The 9106-nt window shown below is 45.4% G+C and overlaps 1 protein-coding gene across 1 annotated transcript in view; it reads left to right on the top strand.

The window, feature by feature from the left end:
• Positions 1–7311: 7311 nt before the first annotated feature.
• The window catches only part of EFCC1 (EF-hand and coiled-coil domain containing 1), a 53036-nt gene continuing 51241 nt past the window's right edge, over positions 7312–9106 (top strand). The window contains exon 1 of the mRNA XM_082768089.1: positions 7312–8037. Within this exon, the coding sequence (XP_082624215.1) occupies positions 7327–8037 (711 nt within the window). The 5' untranslated portion in view covers positions 7312–7326. The remainder of the gene's footprint in view (positions 8038–9106) is intronic.

The raw sequence follows: 9106 nt of genomic DNA, 5'->3' as shown, positions 1-9106 counted from the left end.
TACCATATAAATATATATATGCTTAATAAACAAAAAAGATACGTGCGTTATACAGATTGTTTTAAGTCTGTACTATAGGCTAAATATTGACTGGCTTGTTACATGACATTTTACCTCTACCCATCCCCATTTCAGAGGAATTTTCAGTTCCTGCTAGTATTTTCTGAGGTCAGATTGAAGGGTATGGGGTTTATATGTAAACAATTTACTGTGTGTCCCTCTTCTTTGCACCCCTTGAAAATTCTACTCCAAGTAAACTATCCTTCAAAGCTGGAACTGACAGTCGGCAAGGATATACACATATTTTTTCCTGTTACAGAAGACTTTAATTAAAATTAAAATGAACAAGAAAAGTTCCTTACCAGAAAATGTCAAAATTCAAAAATGAAAGATTCACAGTCACTTAAGGTTTAGAACATAAATGACTTCAGTGAAGATGATGCCTTTTCAAAGGTCAAACAAGTATTTCTGTATGCACTTGTGTTATAATTAGAAGATAAAACTATGATGGAGACAAGATTTGTATGTTATGTAAGCTATCAAATAAATATATACAAGAAAAATACACAATGCCTAACTTATTATTAAAATTATCCTATATGCTCACTCACTGAGGAAGTTAGCCCAGCTGTCAGTTTCTTTTCATGACGTTTGGATTGAGCCCCTGGAGCTGTCTGTTTACAATGAAGAGAGAATAAAACTCCATGAATAGGAAAAAACAGAAAACAAATGAAGTTGTGTGATAACAAAAGTAGTAATATATAAATGCAATCTCAAAGGTAAGAAATATGACAGGAGATTACAACAGTGGATAAACAGAAATAACTTAGCTTGTTATATCAAAATAGACAACAATTAATATCAGTGTTTAAAAGACATTTGATCGATTATATTTCTAACAGAATGCTGATATTTACACAGTGTTTCTACATACTTAAAAGTTAGGCACAGTTGGCAAGAAAAAGACCTGACCATGTTACCTATCATACCTCAAGTTCTAGGAATGGCGTGTAACTCTTAGTTTGTATTCATTGCTGATCAATGATAGGGAAGTGAGAAGAGTGGACAGTCAATTTAAAAGTGTAAGGCATTTTGACTAGCAAATTATTTTATCTATTAATTCTTTGTTAACTGATTCAGTCTTTTCCTACAGGGAATTAACACACTCATTTCAGAAGGCAGTTCTTCCAAAGTTGTGCTTTTGCAATAAAAGCTCTGTGACCTGTACAAAAACTCTGGGCTTACTTTATGTTCAAAATTCCCTTCTTATGTACATTGAGCCATAATAGTTCTAAAATGAATTAATAGATGAATACTACAACCAAACATGTACAATAGTGACTTAACTAACTGAATAATCATTTCTGAAAACACAAGTAGTTTTTATTTGCAGAATTTTCACCAAAAAATAGAACCATGTTTGTTAATAGTAAGTAACAATTTTGTAGCTGGCTTTTCTATTTTTTTTTTTTTTTTTTTTGGTAGCTGGCTTTTAGAAGACAGATGCAACAAACCTTCCAATTGATAATTGGCCATTAAGATTTAGGCAAATAGAATGTAGTCTCAAGTCTTCTAAGCCATGTTTATCCAAATAAATTCAGATAGTAGGATACAATGGTTGAAAAGCAAGTCTTTTTTCACATGATTTTAGCACAGGCTTTTTAGAAATAACTTCTAAAAAAAACTAAAGCGTATTCAGCACAATATATCTAATTTTTATGTTCACGGGTTTGAATGCACAGGACTCAGATGTGTCTGAACACACAAAAAAAAAATCGCAAAATTCTTCAAGTACCTTAAGATCTTTTTCTCCTCAACAAAGATCAGAGGCATAAATTTCAGTTTTTCTTCATTTTAATTGAATGATATTGAATATTCACGATATTTATCATAATTGTTGGACTATAAGTAAATTTGAATTATTATGTTATTTATTATCTTGGTACTTAAAAGTTATAATCCCAACTAAACTGATAATCTAGGGGAAGATAAAAGTATTTTTCAGCAGATAAAAATGCTTTGAAATATATCAGCCTCTTACTATAAATTTAAGAATTTTCTGCTCATCCAGATTAGGAGCATCAAGTTCTAACCTCAGTATCTGTCTCTGTATCTGTGAGTGCAGATAAGATCTAAGCTGTTGTTAAACCAATATGCAACTAAAACAGTCCGCTGTAGAAAACATTCACCTATCTCCTATATACAAAATTTGGGATTACTCTGTGTTATGGTATCTTTTACCTTGGAATCACGTTCTGCAAATAGCTTTGCAACTGTCCCAAACACCACCAAATCCAGTTTTCTAGGAACGAGATCATCTGGTAAAAGGAAGTACTCCACGTGATAGCAGCGTTGTGTTCTTAAGAGAGCTCCCGATTCATCAGCTGGAATTCTCTTTCCTTGCCTATCAGGCGGATTGGGTATCTTCTGATTTTGCTCTAGAGAGAATATTGGAATTATCTGGAAGTGCCAAATGATATCAAAGATGATATTCATGGCAAAATTAATGCTGTCTACAATGATCAAATTGTAACAGGAGTTCAAGAGTGCGTTTCTAAGCTCCTGAGAGATCTACCCAGGAAAATTCCTATCAATTAACATCTTATCTACCACTACCTCCTTAAACCACTGAAGACTGCCACACAAGTTAGAGAGTAATGAAAAAGGTTTCCTAGGAAAGTCTGCATCAGGTACATACTTGTAGCCAAGACAGGGACAGCTAGTGAGACCGTGAACGTGCAGGTGACAGTGTGCGAGCCATCAGGTTCCAGCGAGCTTTCCTCTGACGGGACGCGCCTGCCGCTTTCACCCTCTGTGGCCAGACCACCACCAGCACCAGGCACCCCTGGGCGTTCAGGCTCAAACTGTTCAGATGTGCTTTTAGAGCAGGCGGTGTTCGGGTCTGCCGTCTCTTCTTTATTTTCTTCCTCCATCTCCTCTTCACCCACTGCCTTCTAATCCTCACACTTCTGCTTTGCCGTTGCGTAGTCAGACAACCAGCTCAACGACTACGAAACGAGAAAAAGTCTCATTTCAGTGCTGCCGTGCGGAACGAATACAAATCCCTACAAGAACCTCAGCAGCAGCAAGGCAGGGTTACATTAGGATGAACCCCAGCATTCCCATTTCGAAAACTTTGTCGAGGCAGGGGACACCCCAGACGCGATGGAGCCGCCACCAGAGCCCTCAGCAGGCGGCGGGGCCGCCCCCACCCGTGCCCCAACGGCCGCGGGGCTCGGCCCCGACCGTTACCCCCGGGCCCGGGCGCTCCCCGGCAGCCGCCTCAGGGAGGGCAGCGGCGGGAGCGGCCTGAGGGAGGTGGCGGCGGGCCTGGCCCCGGCAGGGCCGGGTGTGGGCGCGTCCCCGTCTCGCTCCTCTCAGGAGCATTTCGGTGCCTGCTCCTAACAGGAGTCAGAGCCTCGTGGCCGGGCCCGCACTGTGTCTGCTACCTGCAGCCTGCACCACAACTGCTGACAAGCGCACCGGCTGCGCACTCCTCAGGGACTGACTGCAAGCCGTGTTCTGGTCTCACTTTACTATTGCAAACTTGCCCTTTTCCCCCTTCATTTACTCTGAAATTTGTTCATAAAAGACAAACATTTACCCCATGAGCACTACTAAATAGAAGTTGAAAGCAGGGGATTTCTTTTTCTCTCAGTAAAGTAGAAGAGCCTTAAACTGTTCCAGATGCTGAATAGCTAAGAAATGTCAACTAAAACATCTGGGTATTCTGCGAGCTGCAGCTGTTTCCTCTGTAGACTACATAATGTGTTGTTTCTTCCCTTCAAATGGTTTAGACCAAGAGAAAGACCACAAAGGAGTTAGCAATAGCACACTCCCGGGATAAAATCCAAATTGCAGTTGGGTTCTTGTGCTGGCCTCAGTGGTCTCCCATTAGGTCCATAGCAGAAGAGTCTCCAGACACCAGTTCATTTCCATTTTTAATATATATGTTCTTCTTACATTCAGAAGCTTGCTAAGATTCCCTAAAGTAGTTTCTGAAACTCTGTTTTGTATCCATCCCATACGCTCTCCGTGCAGCTAAACATACAGAACATCATTGCGGCTTTTTACACAGCTGATCAGAATTACCTACATGCTCACCAGATGTGTATATCAAAAATCTTGTATTAAATGAAAAATATCTGTGAACAGGAGCAGAACTACATGACAGGGACGATCAATTGCATTTTCCTTCTTTGTCTTACTGCATACACAGAGCTGTTCCAAATATGCTGGACCCAACAAACAAAAAGCCAACGCCTAACATTTCTGGAGTTGCAAGGAACTTAAAGAACATGCCAAGAACAACATCACACCACTAATATTATTTTAACTTATCTCTGAAGATCCTTGTGAAAGCAACTGTTTCATAAACACCAAACAAATTTAAAAAGTATCTATAACATCACGGCATGACTTTGTTGGAAAGAATTCGAAAAACAAATTTTAGGTACCAAGCACTACATTTTCACTTTTCTCCTTGAAAGGAGGAAGTCTGGGCAGGGTAAAATATTTTTTACAGTAATGAAGTGATCTTTGCTGCAAGATGAGCATTCTCCAAAGCCAAACAGTTCTGGCTGGCTCTGTGCTGCACTATTGTATGAAAGCCCACCACACAAATGAAGCAAGGCTACTGATATCCTGCAATGTGAGATACAAAAATGAACTGTGCTGGTCCTTGGCCCTGCCACATGTATGAACTGTGAAATAAAATAGGAACATAGTTAAATTAAGTGCAATTTTTCTCTATAAACATAGTTTATATGCCTTTCTTTATCCCACCACCATCTAATATAATTTAAAACAGTATTCCATCTATGATGCTGGCAAACTTAAGTCTAATTGTGGCAGCTGTCGACCTCTTAAAATAAAAATCTCCAATTAGTTAATTCCAAATGCAGGATTTTAATATACTTCTAATTTCCAACCATTATCATAAGACTGTAGAAACAGTCATTCCCTTCAAATCATGCTTTGCCATCAGCGCTTATCTATAGTCAGAACTCTTCCAAGATCCTTCCATGACAGAGTGTACTATCAGAACTAGTAACAACATCGTAAAAAAGTTTTTGAATACTTAATAAAAGGTTGCCATGCCTCTGAGCAGATTTAGAGAAAAAGTCAACAGGCAAGCCTTATGTAGGCCAGGTAAGATCTTAGTCTTGCTATAGTCAGGAGTAAACACAACAGTCAGTGCCATTACGCTGCTATAGGCTTTTCCATACTACTACTAGCAGTAGTGCTGCAATGGAGAAAAAGGTTAAACACATAGGGATTCATGTTTTAGAGTTTTGTTTTTAAAGGCAGGTTGCAAAAAGAAAGCTTACTTCTACCAATCCAAACCCCATATTACAGAGAAGATAAAGTGACACTGGAGCTTTCTTTTAGTCTATTGTTTCTTCAGTTGTCCAGTGTTTATAGTTACTGGGTTTGGTGGTTGTGTTTTTTTTTTTTTTTAGAAAGCGTGATGCAAGCACCATCCAGCATCAGAACTTCTTTTGAAAAAGCAAATAAAATATATAAACCAATTTTTTTTTTTTTTTTTTTTTTTTTTTTTTTTTTTGCTATTATCTAATGTCTGCTTTCCTTCAAAGATGAAACTTTGGTGAATTGACATCATTCTGACATACTCGTGTTCCTGTTGCCATGAGAACACAAAGCCAAATAAGTCAAATATTCATCATGCATTTGGGTCCTTCATTCTTGTGAAGCAGAAGAGGAGCAGACGGGCAATGAGCAATTCAACTGAGGCACAAATGCTCCCCAGAGCCATTAACAACACCTCTCTTCTAGCCAGAGGTACCACCAAGAAACCCAACTGCAAACAGTAGTGCTGATGTAAAATTTGTGCTGGCATCTTTATAGCCTGGTAAAGATTCTGTCAGTCTTAAAAGCAATTACTTCCACCTGATGAGTATTTTTTACAATTTAAACTAGCTAAACCAAAAGAAGTTTAAATTGTTGCATTGTCTAGCTTTAGGTTATTGGGGATCAGCGCGTTTGTTGTGTATGGATAACAGATGTGGATTTACATAACATCTGCTAAAAACATTCAACGTGTATGTTTTTTCTTTCCCATCTTTCTCTCTGACACTGCACGTTCAGTACACCCTAAATCAATTTCTTGCAATGTCAACATTATCAGTCTGTGAAAACTTGAAGTTTATAGGTATATGTTCCTATGATAGTGTAAATGAATATATATACATTAAGCATGAAAAAACCCTATCAGGTCACCCAGTCACTCCGCAAGTCAATCAGAACTGTAGGACACTAGTGTGTCAATTCAAACAAGAGGAAAATGAGAGAAACACTCTTTAAATGTATAAAGAAAATCAAAAATAAATAAATCCATGAAAGGGACAGGAGATTCTTAACAACTGCAAAATTACAAACACGCTACTATTTTGTATAATAAATACACAGAAGATCATTGGTGGATAAAACTCAGTGTTTGAGAATAAGGAGCCTGATGCTGTGGAACACTGAGTACCCTGAGGGAACGTGGGGTCTTGTAATGTAAAAACCAGAAGGAGATCTTCAGCAAAACAGGTTTTCATATTGCCAGTCTACCAAGCAAAGTGGTCAAAAATGTTTTTTAGGAAAGAGGAGTATTAAGAGATTTTCTTGTAAAGCATGCTTTTTCTGAGTGATGCACAGTATGTGAAATCCAACCAGCATTCCCATTCAACTATGGGAAGCAAAAGCAGCAGCAGGGCCCCTAGCAGACCTCACCCACCCTGAAACTCCTCAGGTGGGACCCCTGCCCTCGCTCCATGCACGCCCAGCCCAGGCCCCTGCGTGCTGCTGTGGCTGTGCCTGGCTCAGGTCCGTGCCCAGAGCCCTGGCGGCACCTCGGGGCCGCACCGCAGTCCTGGCCCCATCCGCTGCTGCTCTTGACAGGACTTCTTGGGGGGACCCGGCTCGGCACCTTGCCCTGCCGCCCCACGGCACAGCCAGGACATCCCCGGCCCGTGTCAGTCCCCGCGGAGCTGTCGGGGCTGCGCTCACCGAGAGCCGGCCGCAGGCTGCTGCTCACGCGGGGCGGGCAGCGACAGCACAGGCGGCTTCCGAGCGCTGGACCAGAGCTGCTGGAGACCGGGCACCCCTTTCGCTCACACCTGGCTTTTAAAGACCCCGAAGGGGACGGACACCCCGCGGGACGGCCGCCCTGCTTTGGAGAGCTCGCTCCTCCGCGCCCCGCTAACTTTTGATGAACTTGGCGGGGGCGGGCGGGGGCGGGCCCGGGGCGGGGGCAGCGGCGGCGGCAGGGAGCGGGGCCGGGGCCGGGTTGGGGCCGGTGCTCGGCGGGCTGCGGGCGCGATGGAGCCGCCCGAGGGCTGGGACCCGTACGGGCGGCCGGCCCGGAGGACGCAGTGGCTGGTGAGCGCCCTGGCTTACCACTACGGGCTGGACCGCGGCGTGGAGAACGAGATCGTGGTGCTGGCCACCGGGCTGGACCAGTACCTGCAGGAGATCTTCCACCACCTGGACTGCGCCGGCGAGGGCCGCATCCCCGGCGAGGATTTCCGCACGCTGTGCCAGGTGCTGGGGCTGGGCGAGGAGGCGGCGGCCGACCCCGAGGAGCGGCTGGCGCTGCGGGAGGGGCTGGCGGCCGAGCTCACCTTCCGCCAGTTCCACGCCCGCCTCTGCGGCTACTTCAGCACCCGGGCGGGCAGCGCCCCGCGCCGCGCCGTGCCCCGCCTGCCGCTGGGCCGGGAGAGCGAGCACATCGAGACCCAGATCCGGCTGCGCAGCCCCCGCCGCCGCCGCCGGGACGCGACCGGGACCGGGGCCGGGGCCGGGGCCGGGGCCGGGCAGGGCTCTGCGGGGCGGCGGGGAGGCGGCGGGGGCTCGGCGGAGCGGCGGCCGGCGGCGCCCTGCTCGCGGGAGTGCTACGAGGAGATCGTGGCGCTGGAGCAGGCCGAGGACCGCATCGCCAAGCTGGAGGAGGAGAACGGCAGCCTGCGGGAGCTGGTGGAGGACATGCGGGCCGCCCTGCAGAGCAGCGACGCCCGCTGCCTGGCCCTGCAGGTGAGTGCCCGGGGCCGCCCCCCAGCCCCCAAAGCCCTCCGGGCCCGGAGGGAGCGGGGCGAGGAGCCCGGGGCAGAGCTGCGCTGCTCCTCTTCGGCGTTAACCCGTGAGCCAAGTTAAGAGCCAAGGTGGCTCTTAACGTTTCTCCGGGACTCCTCAAGCAGAAGTGCTGTGCTTCACTGCTGTGCCAGGGGCTGCTTCTGGTACAGGTGGTCAGGGCATTGATTCAATGCCTTGATTTAATTGATCAGATGGTAATAGCGTTTAACTGATATTATTCATTCAGTGCATGTGGGGAAGCACTGGAAACCATCCTGCTCAAACTGCAAAAGCCTTACAAGGCTTCAGTGTAACACCACTAAGTGTGTCACGCTGCTTTTTTCTGCTGCACATCAGTCAGGCAGTTACGTAGCTCACACGCTGCTGGGGTTTCTCTCCAAAGAACAAACCTGTGGATGCTTACCCACACACACACAGCACAGGTGGTTACTCACTCTTACACGCTTCGGAGCTTTACCTCAGAAACACTGGCAGGCGGTGTGTTTCCTTCTGAGTGCAGCTGGTAGAGCCCAGGGCAGGAGCCAGGTCTGTCACGGGCTGACAGGCCGTCCCTGGCTCCTCAGCAGGGCCTCTCTAGTTGTGTGGCCTCTTTCTGCTGTATTGGCTTGGGTGAAACAAGAACATACTTAACTGCAGTTAAACCACTCTGGCATGAAATAGCATGGACCAGGCAAAACACTGAAGGCTGTTTCCCAGTTGTTCTGGTGCCTCTAGTCAGGCTGGCTTTAACATAACACAGCACCCATGGAAATTTGCTCCACGCGTGCCATTGCCATTTGGTGTTAGCTGTCTGTCTTTACAATGCCAGCATGGCAGGTAAACGATACTTTTACCAATTTCAACTGGGATCACCAGTCAAAGACCCCAGAAAGAATGAGAAGGGGACAGAGGTCAGGGCTCCAGAACACCACCAGCTGCTCTCTGTCCTCTTCTACTGAACACAACTTTAAAAAATGTAATCAGAGGTATTTTTCAGAATACTATTTGCCTTTTGAGAACAGACTAAGAT

This window comes from Aythya marila, assembly GCF_965140915.1.
Source record: "Aythya marila genome assembly, chromosome: 10".
Lineage (NCBI taxonomy): Eukaryota > Metazoa > Chordata > Aves > Anseriformes > Anatidae > Aythya > Aythya marila.
The sequence above is the reverse complement of the archived record's forward strand: the minus strand, read 5'-3'. Positions and strand labels throughout refer to the sequence as shown.